The following is a 16,772-nucleotide window of genomic DNA, read 5'->3' on the forward strand; positions in this document are numbered from 1 at the left end:
GAATATGAAAGACCCCATTACTAATGGAAGTACTGGTGAATCTGAGGGTAACTGGCAGAAAGTTAGTAAATATAAACTAAACTTGTTGAAGATTGTCGTGGAGTCTTGTGACTGCCGGAGGGCCTCAGCTGTTGTGTGCAGCCCTGGTTTGGACTGTTGCAAGGACACATGACTGCTCCTCCCCACGGGAGAGAGAGGGACCACAGGGAGGTCTACTGGGCCATGGTGACTTGTGAATTTATGCCTGAGAGTCAAGGGACATGCAGGTGCCAAGCCATATTTCAAGGTAATCAAGGCCTTAGGAAAAATTGCAGTGGATTTCTTCAGTCCTTAATAAAGAAATGACAGTGCCACCTGTCATCCGAGCCACCCCACTTATAATGATTACCCCTCTTACTACCACCACTGCTACCCCCTTATTCTGCATCTGTGTGCCAGGCACTGTGCTGGGTGCTGTAGATACTTTTTTTTTTTCTGGTACTGGGATTGAACCCAGGGGCATTTAACCACTGAGCCCCATCCCCAGCCCTTTTTAATATTTTTTTTAGAGACAGGGTCTCACTGAGTGCTTAGTGCCTCACCGTTGCTGAGGCTGACTTTGAACTTGTGATCCTCCTGCCTCAGCCTCCCGAGCCACCGGGATTACAGGCGTGCACCACCACACCTGGCTGCTGTAGGTATATTTTATCTAATTCCTCAGCAACAGGCAAGGTTGATGCTGTCACTCTGTTCTAATGAAGAAATAGGCTTGAAGTAATTAAGTAGCCCAAGGTCACAGGTAGTAAATGCCTGTGACCAATGCTAATCCACCTGTGCCCAAAGCCCACGTCCTTTCCACTGCTCTGGGCTCCAGATTCCCTGGGCACTTACCCTGCCACTTTCTCACCCCTCCTGCTGAAGACTCTTCAGCACCTTTCAGCTCTCTCTGAGGGTCAGTCACCCTTCTCTGGCTTCTCGGCACCACCATGATTTCCCAGCATTCCTGCTAGCTCCTGTCTTTGGGCCCAACCCCCTTTGGTTCCCTTGAGTGGTTTTCCTGGGTTGCACTAATAAATCCCAACCAAATTCCTCAACCCCACAGTACTGTCTGCAGAGACAGAGCACAGGGACCTTCACAGATTAGACCGAGGACCTGGCCCATTATACCAAAAAGAAGCAGTGTGTACATGCAGCCCATGAAAAACTCGCTTTTGAACCTGAAAAGCTGAATTCATTTCCATTCAATTTCATCTTATACTTCTGAACTCATTGACATGTTCCTCCTGACCACCAGTCTGTTCACATGGAGAATAATTCTCACAGGATGAGCACCCAGTTCTGAGTAAAGCAATCATTTTGCAGGCCAGCTGGAAGTTGGACCAGCACTAAGCCTTAACTGGGGCATGTTTCTTCCCAATGACTTTTTTTTTTTTTTGCCCTTAAGCACTAGCTGATTTAAAATTAAGTAAGAGAATTGAGTTTTCTTGGACTGAGTTTATTATTTATCATAAAGAGCAATGTAAAATTGCCTGTTCTCATGTTTTAATCCAAGTTTTTAAAACTATATTCATTGCAAAATCAAAGATCTTAATGCTTAGGGTTGATTTTATGCCCCTTAAGTGAATCCTGCCCTCGACCTCTGCAGTTAGTGAGGGACCTCTACAAACCAGCCTCCACTGCAAGTAGGGGATGTTGGGAACGGATAAATATACCTTTCCTGCCCAGGCTGGAGTAGAGGAACCCCAAATGCTCCTATGCACTCCGGAGGATATCCCCTGCACAGATGGAAATCAGAGGCCACTGCCGCCCCGTCTCTGCCCCTCAACCCGTACAACGTCCCAGCAACCAGAATCTCACCTTCCAACACGGGGAACGATTATGATCTACAGCTACTCAGCCAGGGAAGGCCTTTGAAGCCAGCTCTATCCTGCCCTTGCTAAGATAAGACCCTCCAAGCATCTAAAGTAACATCTTTTGAATGGATGCCAACGCACTCACCAGACCTGAACTCCCTGAGATGTTTCATATTTAAAAATTCATGCTGGTTGCTGAGCTAAAAATGTTCCTTCTGCTTACCTAGTTGGATCTCCGTATTTGTTTGAGCCTTTAACAAATGTGCTTATTTACTTAATTCTCTGAATATGTTTATGGAATATTATCACATGCTGGAATAGTGATATCAATAAGCTCCTTAGCTTAATTAAGCGTATACAATAGCCAAATGCCTAAGCCTCCAACAGAATGTGCTAATCTCGTATGATTATTATGATTACTTGGATAGCCAAGTCAATATCCCATAGGAAAAGAAACTGGGTTGCCCAGACATGGTATAATTTGGTCATTTTTTATAAATGAGAGCATTCCTCAAAATGTGATCATCCTGTCCTTTCCTGATGATAAGAAAGGAGCTGTCTTGAAAGCCCAGACTGCTGTCTGGTGTTTTCATCCCAAGCCGAAGAGCTCATCAATTACTGGGCACGTCCTCTTCCCTCTGACAGGGCTAAGCGACAAGGATCTTGGAAAATTCCCCTGGAAGGAAATCGGCAAGTTCCAATGGTATTTTTCCTTGAAATTATTGATAATAGTTTTGGAGTGAGCTGCTTTTTTCTTCTCCTCTCTCTCTCTAATTATGTCACCAAATGTAAAAATTAGCATACTGAATGACAGAAGAATCTGGAATTCTAGAGAATTGAAATGTCATTTTGGAATGAGAAGACAGAAAAACATTTATTTACCCAAGTTGGGGGTGGTGGCACACACCTGTCGTCCCAGCTACTCTGGAGGCTGAGGCAGGAAGATCACTTTAGCCCACAAGTTCAAGATCAGCCTGGGCAATATAATATAGTAAGACCCTGTCTCCAAAAAAAATAATTAATTAATTAAAAATTTGTGGAGCGTTTAGACCACTTCCTGGTCTCCCCTCTGTGTTTCATCCCTGGACCTTCCTCTTGTGGGAATCAGGGAAGGACTTGTCTTTTTGACCCCAGAAGGGCTACTGCTCCCCAGAAGCCTTCCCACCCCCCACCCCCAGGCTGGCGAAGTCCCTGAGTTCTGCTGCTGTCCCACTCCCTCTCCCCCCTCCTCTCCTCTCTCCTAGTCTCAGTCAGGCTTCTGGTGAATAACACCCTGACACGGGCTCTGAGGCTGAGCACTCCTCCACGGCCCAGTCCCTGTCACTGACACTGAGTCATGGGTCCTGCCAGACAGCACACGTGACACATGCCATCGCATGCGTGACAGATGCCCAGGCACAATCTCAGTGTGCTGTAGGGTCATCACAATTTCCTCCTCGGTAGGGCATGGCAGAGGGTTTTCTAATTTTAATTTCTTTGTATAAATATGTACAAATACACCTTTACTTACACCATAAACCATACCTGCGGAATAAAGTGCCGTTTCCTTTTCTTATCTTGCCTGGCTTCCAGCTCTCCTACCGTCCACCCTCTGCCCCCCCTCCACTCTCGGCAGCTTCCCTCACATCCTGGTGGATACCCCCTCACGTGACCTCTGTGCACAAGAGCGTGCACACAGGCACACCCAGAATCACACATGCACCAGGTAAAGCTCTGGCTGTTGTTTGTTGGACTAAGCACAGGATTGTTCACTACCCCCACTCATTTCTTTGCTTCCTTTCTTATCTTTCCTGCCATCTGTTAGAGCCTGGCACCCCCTCCTGCAGCACTACCCCTGCCTTCTCCTGGTCTTCTGTTGATTTGGCTGCTGCGGTACATATTTTTACTCTTCTGGAATTAAAAAGTAAGCAGGACAATGTCTGCAGTGATTCCAAACCCATCCTTCTCCCAGCCACATCCAAGGTCCTAGCTTGTGTAACTCCCCATGGAACATCCCGTCAGTTTATTGCCACCTTGTTATTATTGCTTAGTTTCACACACACACGCTCACACACACTCACAGTCACACACACACACACACACACAGGCACGCGCGCACGCTTTCTCGTGGTCAAGAGTTGAATGTATTTACTGACATACCACCTTCACATTCCTGCTCCCCTCATGTCCCCCTCCCCTGCCTTTCTCCGCGGGGCTCCCTTCCTGCTGGCCCTACCAACTGGGACACCTACTTCTTGCCCTGCGCCAGGCACTCTTTTAATCTGACCTAATGCAGTCCTCACACAGCAGATCTTTTACCCTCGTTGTTCAGATGAGGAAACTGAGACACTGACATTCAGTGACTTGGTGGCACAGTAGGTGGTGAGGCTGACGTGCCAGCCAGGGAGCCTGGCTGCAGAGGCCGTGACTTTGCGGCTGGCTGTCCTGTGGTTAAGTCCCTCAGAGAGAAAGGGCCTGTGAGAGGTCAAGGCTCTTGGTCCCCTGTGGCTGTCCTTACGGTGCCCTCGTCCATGAGTGATGGTCGACTCCAAACAAGATGCACATTGACGGCTATGTCCCTCCTTTGTCCCTCACGCCTGTTGATGTCACTGAGGAGTGGGCTGTCTCGTGAGTTGTCCCCCTGCAGGCCCCCGGGAGCTGCCGGCTGTGGTTCTGTGGCTTGCTGTGATGTATTCAGGGGTGGGCTTACTTTTGTTTATTCTGCTCAATACTCAGCACACGTTCAACCCAAAGGTTTGTGTTTTTCTCTAATTCTGGAAAAATCTCAGTGGCTCTGTCTTCTATGGTTGTCCATTTTCTGCCACCTCCAGTCCTTTCTCAAACTCCTGTTAGACACAGTGGCGTCCCATTTCTTCCCCGTGGTTTTACCTGCCCCTGCCATCTTTATCTCTGCTGTCTGGGCTCTGCTGGGGGTGTGTCCAGACTGCCTCCCAGCTCGCTACTTTTATCCTAATTACCAGCACACAGTGTACAAAATAATGGGATTCTTCGTGAGGTTTTCATACATGATCCAATGTACCTCAATCATATGCACCCTCCCTTTTACCCTTTCTTCTGAAATATATCAGGCTAGGGTTTCTTCCCTTTAACTCCTTTGTTGTTTTTGTTTATTATAATGACAATTTTTCACTTTGAAATCTCTTTCCTACCCACCTGTTCTTCTTTCATTTCTACCTCCTTGTTGTGTGGTTTTGTATTTATTTTTAGTAAGAAAGTATCTGTCATCATTAGTCTCTTTGAGGAGCCTCGACATGTCTCAAACTTGGTCTTGGGAGGACCAACTGGTGCAGGCTCCTCTGTGTAGACCTGCTGAGACCCTGTGGAGGATTTCCCACAGACTTGTAGGATACGTGTTCCAGGTCATCCTAGCACCGTCTGTGTGAGCGAGGCCGGCGGGAAACCACCCAGCTGTTCAGCTCCCAGGAGTGGAAATAGAACGTGGAGGCGTATACTGTGGCGTGTATGTGGCAGCAAGAAATGGGGAGCCAGGTGACATACAGAAAATGGGTGAATGTCAAAAACATAGTACCGACCAATCAGTAAGAAACAGAATGAGATCCGTAACACAATATTACTTTCATAGATTAAAAAATACCCAGAAAGCCTCGACACAAACTGTAAGGACACATACAAGAAACAGGTATACGTCAAATCTATTAGTATAGTATCCTGTCAGAAGAAGAGGAGAATGAGAAGAGGGCACAGGACATGAGGCTTGGGGATAAAAATAAATACACACACATACACATGCATACAATATACATGTGTGCTCAGATATGTGTGTGCATGTATATACATAGATATACACATACCACACATGCTCATGTATCTATACACATGTGTATCATGTGTCTCTGTGTGTGCACACGCATGCCTATGTGGTGTGCATTTTGTAGATATAGATGCATGCATATATAAGTTCTATACAAACTGATTAGGAAGGTGTACCCTGAGCTGAAGAGTAAGATTAACTCAGCCTTCTGTGTTTCAACATCAATAAATGTCTTTATCTACCTATCCAGAAAATGACATCGATTTGTAACTCATTCACATTCCAAACACTGACTTTACTATCTTTTTTTAGCCTTATCTTTTATCCCTATATTTTGTCATTTTGGAGAGCAGGCCCATTTGTACTGAAACCCATCTTATTTATTTCTCTTCCTTTCTTTCTCTCTGCTCTCAGTGCTCGCTGCCTGACAGACCCTCTAGGCCCCTGGTCTAGAACCAGCTCTAACAGTTCCTACTCCACGGCAGCACTGGGGATGTGGCAGGTCCTGTCAGGGACTGACCGAGCAGCTTGGCTTAGCAACCAAGAGAGGCTGGGTTTGTGCCTTTCGGCCGCCTTGGGCAGACAGGGCGATGGGAACCAGAGCCCGGGGAGCGTCTGGAGCTTGTTCTTGCCTCAGCCCCTTCACTCCCAGGTTGGCGGGGGAGTCCCCGGCCCCCAGCTCAGCAGCGCCTGGCTCTCACCCGGGTTTTGCACCGTGCACTCTGGGTTACCTTCCTGCTTCTGGAACCATGAAGCCCTGCGAGCTCAAGGCTTGGCTCCGCTCACTCTTCTGTGTTTCTGTCTGCTTCCAGACTTCAGAAATATGTCTTGTAATCTAAGCCAGCTATGTCCTTCTTGATACTCTCTTTTTTATTTTATCCACCATAAAATAAAGTGGGAAGAGGTGGTTCCTGCCTCAACAGATTTTCAAATTAGACCAACACGTTTGAATAAAGCCTGATGAAATATATATTAGCAAGGAGGAGATGAATTGTCTGGTTTTAAGCCTTCAAAGGATTTATACTCCTGTTAGTTGGAAATCCATCTAAGGATTACACACTTAATTTATTCCAGGCCCATTATTTTTACAAACAGCCCTACAAACATCCTTTAGGGATCTAACATTTTGGTTATCACAGATCCTCTGTGTTAGTACAAAAAAAAAAAAAAAACTGGTTTTTCTAAGTCATCCCTGAAATCAACACTCAGCATTCAGAACCTCTAACTAGACCTCCCATTTCAAAGAGGCCTCTCAGGCAGGAGGTCTGGGTGTTCTCTGCATACCCCAGTCCTAACTACTGATGTTGATTTTAACTTGAGGTTACTGGGATACTACAGTCGTACAGTTGAATAGAAAACGAGGTGTCATGGGCCCAGAGTTCCCAGTAATCACCCAGGACCCCAGAGTAGGAACTACCTGCCCCAGCTCTGCTCCCCCTCGCAGCCTTCCCTCCAGCGCCTGTCCCAAGCTAGTGCACGGCTGACCTTCTCTGCACCTTGTCCCAGCAGTTAGCTCTGGCTGAGCACCTTTCTCAGCACCCCTGCTCTGAATCTCACCTCTGATATCTGCCTTTCCTAAGCCACCCTTCCCTCCTGAAAACGCGCCTCTGTGGCTGCTCTCACAGTTAAGCAACCTTAGAAATGTGGTATCCTTTCAATCCACCTGAAAGGGTCTCAAACCTAAGACTAGCACGGAGTATTATACATATACCAGTGTATTGTCCCTTACTCTTAAAAGCAGGTATTATTGCAGTTATGTTATCATTCTCATTTTTCAAATGATTAAATTGAGGCTTTGAGATACTAAGTAGGCCACCCAACTAAGAAGTAGCAAGTTAGGATCTGAACGCAACTCTGGCTGCCTCCAAATGTGCAATTACTTTCTGATATAACCAAAAGGGCAAAGGAGTTTGCTTCATCCCAAGTCCAACTCCAAGTGATTGGTTCTAGCTGTGCGGTATGCTGCATTGAAGAGCCAAGCTCAGACTCAGCAGAAAAACAAACCAGTTGCTATGGTCTGGGCGTGGTGTACATGTGCCTCTGAAAGTTCACGTGTTGGAAACTTGGTCTTCAACGTGGCAATGTTAGAAAGTGGGACCCACAAGAGGTGAGGCCTGTTGGGAGGGCCTTAGGTCACTGGGGGCATGCCCTTCAAGGGACTGTGGGACTCTGGCTTCCTCTTTGGTGATGTGATCTCTTCCTCCCATCATTGCCTTGAGGTGACACAGCTGAGTGGGGGCCCTTACAAGAACATGAACCGTGCTGTTTGTACTTCATCCTCCAAAACCGTGAGCTAAATAAACCTCCTGTTAAGTTAGCTTGCCTCAGGTGTTTTATTATAGTAACACAACAACCTAATATAGCAACCATGACAGGAAGCAAGATCAGCCATGGGTCCAGAGTTTAAAAGCAAGAGCATACAAGTCGCCTATTTGCTACTTTTCTTTGGCTAGGATCGACTTTTCTCTTAATTTGTATATTCCACAGTACTTAGAACATAGTGCTTAACATATAGTAGATGAGTAATAAATGTTTATTGCTTGATAGCAACATGAGCATCCTCAATAGGCACAGCATCACAGACATCTCAGAAGCAGCCTGCAACAGCTCTGTCAGGGGTCATAAATGGCTTGCTGTCCTCTGGCCTGGCCAAGCAGCTTTCATTCCATGAATGATCTCAAACTAATATGCATGCAAAACAAAGTGTGAAGCATTAAGGAAAATTGTTGTAACCAAAAAAACCAATTATCCATGTTCAAAATCAGTTGGGCAGATTTTGTACAGAGTTTGTAACAGAGAACAGGCCCTGCGTGTGGCTGCTTTCAGGGCCAAACACTTCCTATGAATGGTTGCAGGCACAGAGTACCTTTCCGCCCTTGCTGCCACCCACTCCAGCAATTAACGAACAGAAAGGGAGAGAAGGTGTTTCCAGTAGGTAGTGTTTAAGTTGCTAACTACCAACATTCTCCTCTGTGCGCTTTCCTGCCCTGCCCTCCCCCTTTGGGTTTGACCCTGATTTGGGTTCCCTGCTTCCCTCCTAGACTGTCTCCTGCCTCGGGCTGGGAGTTCTGTTTCCGTTTCATCTCTTTTCCATACCTCTGGATGGGGATGTGTCCAGGAACCCAGGCCAAAACCAGCAAATTTATCACGGTGGTAATGACAGCAAGCTGCATGCTCAGTGGATTCTGCAATCCCCCTCAACCCCTGCTTTTGCCAAAACCTGTGGAGCTGCAAGATCCAGCAGATTACAGACACTGCTATCTTCACTTGATGGATGGCTCTGCTGGAAAATGCAATTAGACATCAGCCATATGGCTATTTTGGGAAGCTTGTTTGGGGAGATCTCCAAAAAATTGCCATGGGGGCAGAGGGGTAAATGCGAGTCCATTCACCAAAGCTGAGTGTGGCTGCGGGTTCAGAGCTGCGTTCAGCAACATGCGACATCATAAAGACCCAGCTTTGGCCCCTAGGGGTGCCTCCTGATTCTAAGAATAAGTATTTAAGTTTGAGGACTTTCTAGAACTCTCAGTCCTGGTTAAAATCCCCCCTTATGTACATGACTGAGCCAGGGGCTGTGGAGAACCCTCGACCCCCTCATCCCAACGCAGCTTCCCCAGGGCCTGGGGGAAGGAGCTCCCCAGGAGCAGGGAAGTGGCGATTGGCGAGGTTGAACACCTACTGTGGGCAAGGCTGAGGTTGGAGGCCCACCGTTGGAGGCAGCTTTCCAGGGCAGAAGGAGCCCAACATGCATGTTAAAGGAGCAAGTCACTCCCTGGCTGGCCCAGTGGGCAGTTCCCAGGCGTGGGAGAGGCCAAGGGTGAGGTGCCTGTACCAGACATCCAGGCACAAGCAGGGGTCGAGGAGGCCTGAGCTGTGCACGTGGTGGAGAAGAGAGCAGCTCCGTGCCCCGCGCTGAACCCAGAGGTCTCTCGGGGTGTGTTGCATTTGCCGCGGTTGCATCTCCTTGCACTGGGAGTACGCACTCACCAGGCTTCCTGAGAGCCCAGCCACTGACCAGAGCCTCAGCCAGCACCATCCTTGTGCTCCCCCGCTGCTTCACTCCACTGACAGGGAAAGTAAAGGCCACATCACACAGAGTGCAGGGAGATCCCAACTGTGGCTGTGGCTGGCCCAGTGTCAGGTCATTTTCATGGTGACCTCAGGCTCACCAGTATTCTCCACCGAGCCAGGTCTCCCCTCCCCAGCTCCCCTCAAGCACCCCTGAAGCCCCTGCCCTTCCCCACCTAGAATTAGGGGGCAGTCATTGCTCAGGCTTCCTCTCCTGCAGTTTCCTCCCCAGTGGGGACATATGGAAGGCAAGGGGCAGACATGCAGGGACCCAAGCCCTCACCCATGGCGATGTGCTGAGGCAGTGGCCTCTGAGGGCCCCCCAGGGGACTGGGAATGCTCAGCAGGGAGGAAGTGGGGTGTCGTGGGTAGTAGAGGTCTTGCCCGGCATGCACAGGCCCGGTCCCCCCTCATCACCACCCCAGTGAAAGAAACCAAAGCAAACTAAGCACAGAAAGCGTGGTGTCCTGAGCTGGGTGAAGGGCTGTCCCTGCCAGTGAGGGACCGTCCTTTCTGTGCTGGTGCAGAGGACTGAGCAGCCCAATAACTGAAAGTCACAGGCAAACAGGTGACACTCGGCAGGACTGAGCCCTCCTGGACGCCTTCCTCAGTGGGACAGGCTGGACCCACATGCAAGGGAGAGGCCACCTCATTCTGCAGAGGATCCTGAATCAGCTGGGAAGTTAGGAGGTGTGACCTCTGCCTTCCCTCCCATCATACTGTCCTGGCAGTGTCCTGGCACTGTGTGAGTGACAGGTCTCCCGTGACCCCTCCCCTGTCTGCTCATGGTTTAGCTCCTTGGTCCAGCTGCAGCCTCAGAGCTGAACGATGTACTTCACCTGAGGAAAGAAATATATCAGACAAGGGAGCAGTGGAATCCTGCTCCCCGGAATCCCCAGGGGCTCATCACCCTCCACGTGGGCCATGTGATGCAGACAGCACTGACATCCTAACAAGCAGGCTGTACCCCAGACACAAGCAGGTCAGGGTGCTGTCAGCCACCCTCAACCTGAAATCAGGGGAGGGTGGGACGAAGGCAGCCTAGTGGCCAGCACGCTCCGCTCCTCCCCAGGGCAGGACATCCCTTCCGATGATCACCCAGCTTCTGCGCCAGCACTTTCCAGAAGGAGCTCACTTCGGTGCCAGGAGACTTAATCCACTTGAGACAACTTAATCCATTTTGAAACAGTGCTCATTGTGAGCTCTCTGCCTTCTGTTTGAGCCCCAAAGTCTGCCTTTGTTTGATTTGACTTCTGCCCTCAGGAGGAAGACAAAATAAATCTGTTCCTTCATCCATATGACAGCATACAGTTATCCAAAGACAGCCATTATCTCTCTACCTCCTCTCCCTCTAACCTTTCTTCTCCCTCCATATATCTCAGGTCACCTCAAATGTTTCTCAAATGGCATAATTTCAGATCTCTCAACCATCCTAGTCACCCATCCTTTGATTCTTCTTGTGAAGGAAGCTCCCAGAACAAATACCAATTGTGATCTCAAGACTGCAGAATACAATGGAATATCACCTCCCTTGTTCAAGCCGCTATAGCTGTATTTATGCAACCTAAAATTATGTGGCTTTGTACCTACTAATCAACTGTTAAGATCATTGTCAACTAAAACTACTCTTTTTTAAAATTTGATATAGTTTCATATCACTTAAAGAAAGAAGTGGATAAATTATTGAAAGACCAAATCCTGCCTCCCCCTTCATTAATAACAGACAAAAAGAACTATTTAAGAGAGTAGGGTCCTAGCAAAGGTTCTGAGTGACAGATGACAAATGAGCCCTGTGATTGAGTCCAAGAGTGAGGAATGTATTGGTGTTGACAAGCCAGCGCCTGCCCTGGCAGCATCCTCTTTCAGCACAACCCAGGACATGAATGGGGGTTGGGGCTCTCCTTGGAAGGTGTGCCTACTTCCGTCTCCTTTAATCTGTACCTTTCATTCCCCGCTTAGCTGGCCACATGCTCCTGAGCGAGGTCTTCCTGCAGCCCACTGGAGACCCGTTAGTGACTCACTCTGTCTTTGACAGGTCACCTGAAGGAGGAGATCACCCGGCGGCACATACAGCAGGTGGCTCTAGGTGAGTACAGAGCAAAGGCCACGGGAAGGGAGGTGAGGGGTGGAGACAGAGCAGAGCCCTGGAGGTGAGGGAAGCCAGGGTTGCTGTGGGCGTGGCTCCCGGGTGGCCCTCACTCCCACCCCTGCTCTCCTCCCCCTACCTTCCAGCCGCCCTCATGCTGCGGCCCCTTCCACCCACATCCCCTGTGTCCACCCGCTACATCCGGGTCCCTCTCTGAGCTTTCTAGAGCCACTTCTAACCAACCCCATCGGTGACAATGAATAATGAAACAGTGGCCCGTCTGCAGTGGCCTGATGTGCACTGTCCCCTTCCATCCTCTCAAGTCCAGAAAGAGAGGTGCATTTGCCAGGTGGAGGAGATTCTGCCATCCCCACCCCGGGGTCCGGTGTCCAGTGAGTTCCAATGGTTGGGACCTCAGCACACTGACGTGCAGACATTAAACCCATACGGTCACATTCCAAGAGGCCCTTCACACCCTCTCACCAGCGAGCATCTGTAGAAAGCGCCTCCTTTTGATATGTGACCCAAGGAAGTCACCCATGGACCGTGCAGGTAGAGCAGGGGTCCTGCCCTCCCCAGCTAGCCGGGGCCCAGCCTCTATATCCCCTGGAGGTGGCCTGGACCCTGCAATGACCTGCAACTAGAGAAATCTAGTGCCCAGGGCCGACAGAAGGGAAACGGGACAGAGTCCTGAATGTATGAGTACTGGCCCAGTGGACCCTAGTAACTTGGACTCTGGGGGAGATTGGGTCACTGCCTTTCAGAAATACTAATAATGATAATGTGGAATCACAACTGACTACACCAGAGACAGGAGCAGCAAGCCCAAGCCACACTGGTTGGCGCTCCATGCTCCCACGGCTGACCCTGGCACTGAGGGCCCAGACGAACTGCCCCCGGCGGCCAGGGGCCTGCACCTCAGGACTGACTCTCTGCTCAGTGCCTTCGCCAGCTGTCCCGGGTTAATAGCTGGTTGAGCTGGTCCCGGGCAGGCTCAATGACCTCTGTTGGAAGAGTTGTCAAGTGGACCCTCTGGGCTCCAAGCCCTGCCTCTGCTCACCCTGGGCAGGCCCCTGGATGTGGAGTCTGCCCCTAGAGCTGCCATCGGGCCCTCAAATCTCCGACCTGTCCTCTAGCCTTCATGACCCTGGCTTGTGAGATATAATGATGTGAAAAATGCCAGTCGCTCCAGGGGCCTGGCAAGCCATTCCTGTGACTTTCAGGGCAAGAGCTATTCTGTCCTCTCTGCTCCCCAGCCCAGGCCCTCCCTGACCTGACCCGTCCAGCTGGGACAGACACTCCCAGGCCTTTGGAACACCGCGGCATGTTCTCAGTTGCAACCACAGGCCCTTGTTCCCCACTCATGTCCCTGGAGACTTCTCAATATTGTGGCAGGTGCCAGGGTCAGCGGGGCCCAGCTCTGCCTGAAGCAATCAGCAAACTTCAAACAGAAAGCAGCCTGGCTGGAGGTTTAATTAAGAGCTTTGGAAATGCCTATTTGTTTTAAAAGCACACTATCCCAATTAGAGAAGAAGTGTTCACATCCCGCAGCTGCCATTGTGAGACCAAGAGCCAGGTCGCCGTCCAGGCTCCTAGGGAGCCTGTCTGGGGCGAGTCTGGGCCGCCAGTGAGCTTGTGTCCCAGCTGACCACGCACGAGCAGCGGAGCTCCTCTGGTGGAGCAAACGCTGGACACCGCAGATTGCTTACAGGGCTTCCAGACTGACCCTGCCGTAGGCCTGGGCGACGGCAGGGACAGCGCCCCTGCAGCTCCCTCGCACGTGGGCTTCAGATGCAAAGGGACTGGATTCGACGTACCCCATCCGCTCCTTTGTCCTGCTCTTTTCTGTCCTTTTGGCTCGATTTCCTTGTCTGTCTCTTCAGTTTCCCTCTCCCTCAGTTTTAAATATGCCCCTGTTATTCTCTCTTTTTTTCTCCCCACCTGCCTGCTCCTAAGTATCCATGTAGGTGTGGTTGGTTTGGGGGAAATAAATAAACCTGAGCAAATGAGGTTTTCCCATATATTTTGCATAGGAATATGTCTTTATGTAAAAGCAGATGCGCGCCCAAGGAAATAGGTACAAAGGCAATGGCAAACCCCAAAGGAACAAAGACCTACTGGTGCTGCAGGAGGCTCCGTCCGCAAGAGGTCGCGATTGGGTGATGGGTCACCAAACCCTGGGCCAGGGGCAGTCAGCTCATCTCATACCTTAGACCCAGGTGTTAACGTTTCAGGAACTTGGGGAGGCGTTTTAAACATGGTTGATACTGAAAATCAAATTCTGTATGCTTAGAATTTAATGAATTTTATTTTTAAACAAAAGTAATCTTCAAGATTTGTTAATTAATTTATAACATTTAAATTACCTGCATCCACTGTACTGTATAGTGAAGAGACTAGATGATTGTATGCTGCTGGGCACATCTTCTCAAGTCTACTTTAGTGATGTCACACTGGTAGCTTGAAATCAGACATGGTGGAGAATGTACACCAAAGAAATTGGCGATAAATTGTTATAAAACCCAGCCTTTTGTGGGGGTAAGGGGTACTGGGGATTGAATTCAGGGGAACTTGACCACAGAGCCACATCCCCAGCCCTATTTTGTATTTTATTTAGGAATAGGGTCTTACTGAGTTGCTTAGCACCTCGCTTTTGCTGAGGCTGGCTTTGAACTTGGCAATCCTCCTGCCTCGGCCTCCTGAGATGCTGGGATTACAGGCATGTGCTGCGGTGCCCAGCAAACCAGGCAATTTTTTTTTTTTTTGAGAGCAGCTATTTAACACCACCACACCACTGGCAAACAGACAAGTACCCCTCTCAAGGCCAGTTGTGCGCACACGCGCGCACACACACACACACACACACACACACGGTTTTATAAGGATTTCTACTCCTTTTCTGGCTGAAAGTCCAGACCATGGCTTTCTGTTTACCACCTGCCTGAGGAACATCAGGAATTATAAACATCTACCAACCCCAGTCTTTTTGAAAAGCAGTGGACAGGGCAATGAATGAAGATAGAAATAAGGCAGGAGAAGCTCCGGCCCTGTAGGCTCCCTAGGTCTGAGAGCTAGAGCTGGGGATTGAAGAGTAAGATCAGTGACCAGTTCTAAGGGCATCGTCCACAAACAAAGTGACTGAGGACTTGGAGAGACTGGCTCCCACAGACTCCTTCAGGAGACAATAAAATAACGGTGTTTTAATGCAGGCATCACTTGTAAAGGACAGTCCAGAGGGCTTTGCTGAACTCCAGCGTGTGCGTGCCACTCGGTCGTCCCAGCTACCCTAAACGATAAAGGATTGTTAATAATGCAGCTGCGTTCTTGAGTATTTTACCATGAGCTGGGCATGTGTATAATTTCTCTAAGTGTATTTTCTTTAATGTTCATAACATCCCCATGAGGTAGACATCGTTATTATCTCCACTTCACAGCTAAGGCCCAGAGGAGTTAAACAAACCTGCCTAACTCTGCTCAGCTCAGTATACAAAGCCAAGCAGCCTGGTTCTGAGTCTCTGTCCAGCTACCACACTGCACCTGCTCTGGGCACCTTGCCCAGCATACTGGAGCCCACAGAGGGGCACAGATCCAGTGGGGCCCTCCTAGAATTTCCAACCTAACCAAAGTGAGGGGACATATACAATAGATAGATAGATAGATAGATACAATAAAGAGAGAGAGACAGATAGATACAAGAGCTCCCTTTTCAAATTGCAGATTCAGAAACATGTATTCTTCCATTCACTGTCTTCTTCCCACTGGCACAACAAAACCAGTTTGGCCTTGACCCCTCCGTGAAGCCTTCTCTGACCCCGCCTCCCACGGCTGCTCTTCCCCCCGGCCTCAAACATCTCTTAGTGCACCAGCTTGTTTTGCAATTATTTATTTCCATAGCTTTTCTGAACACTAAAATGTGAGCTTCTTAAAAACTGGGTGCAGCCGAATTCATCTTTGTATCCCCAGCAGCCAAAACGAGCAATAAATTGGTCAAATCAATGGGCAAATGAATGCTTCCCCAAATGGCTTCCAGACTCACACATCTCACAAAAGTACAATGAGACATTTGAACATAAAATAAAATAAGTCCATTTAAAAGAAGTAGAAGGAGTAAGTGCTTTTGGACCCCACAGCTGAGCAAATTACACACACAGGCAATAAATTTGCCTCTCCCTCGTCTAGCCGCTAAGCAAGAAGAGAAGCACCCTGAGTTACATAGCTTTCATTTTCTGACAGGAGGAAGCATACTGACTAATTTATCTGCAGAAATAGAATTTCTTCCTGGAACTAAACACAAGCCAGAATTTATCGTGTGGATCCTTGTGTAAAGGACACTGAGTGACACAGTGAACGATGTCTTCAGCTGCAGTTTTACAAAAGCTACCAAAATGTTGTTCGACCAGATGATTCTCATATCGACCCTCGATAAAAGCTAGAGGCCTGACATTAAAGCATAACTCATGGAGAACGTTTATGCGAGCAGCCGAGATAATATGACCCAGGTACTCTGCTTTCTGATGGTCACACATAGCAGGAATGAAACTGGAAGAATCCAGCGCCAGGAATGTGGGCTGTGGCCTTTCTCTTTAAATCTCTCTCTGAGCAATAGTTATCAGAGACTGCATCTTGTTCAGTTCACAATCAAAACTCTAACAAATGCCTATGGTGAAGATTTTAAAGACACATCACACTCCCAAGCAGCATTTGAAATGTGTCAGGTGAGAGGGACCAGCCATCAATTTTGGAATGGACCACAAGGAATGGCCCCTGGGGCTTGTCACCAACACTTTGGGCCTGGGCTGAGTCTCAGAGATGGACAAGGTTCAGAACCCCAGAGAAGAGTGTGGAGTGGTTGAGGGTTGGGGAGGTGGGCTGGTGGGAGGTATGTGGTGTGGGGGGTATAGGTATAATGCACATCTCTTTGTGTGCCATGTGCATGTAATATGTACTTGGGTGTGTGGCACATATGTGGGGGGGTGTTGAGGTGTTTGTGTATATATGTGTTGGCATGTGTGGT

The 16,772-nt window shown here is 48.9% G+C and overlaps 1 protein-coding gene across 1 annotated transcript in view; it reads left to right on the forward strand.

Annotated features, from left to right (window-relative positions):
• Window positions 1–16,772, forward strand: part of Kif6 (kinesin family member 6) — a 380,879-nt gene that overhangs the window by 324,777 nt on the left and 39,330 nt on the right. The window contains 1 exon segment of the mRNA XM_027943549.2: window positions 11,708–11,758. Coding sequence (XP_027799350.2) covers window positions 11,708–11,758 — 51 coding nt within the window.

This window comes from Marmota flaviventris, chromosome 6, assembly GCF_047511675.1.
Source record: "Marmota flaviventris isolate mMarFla1 chromosome 6, mMarFla1.hap1, whole genome shotgun sequence".
NCBI classification, from domain to species: Eukaryota; Metazoa; Chordata; class Mammalia; order Rodentia; family Sciuridae; genus Marmota; species Marmota flaviventris.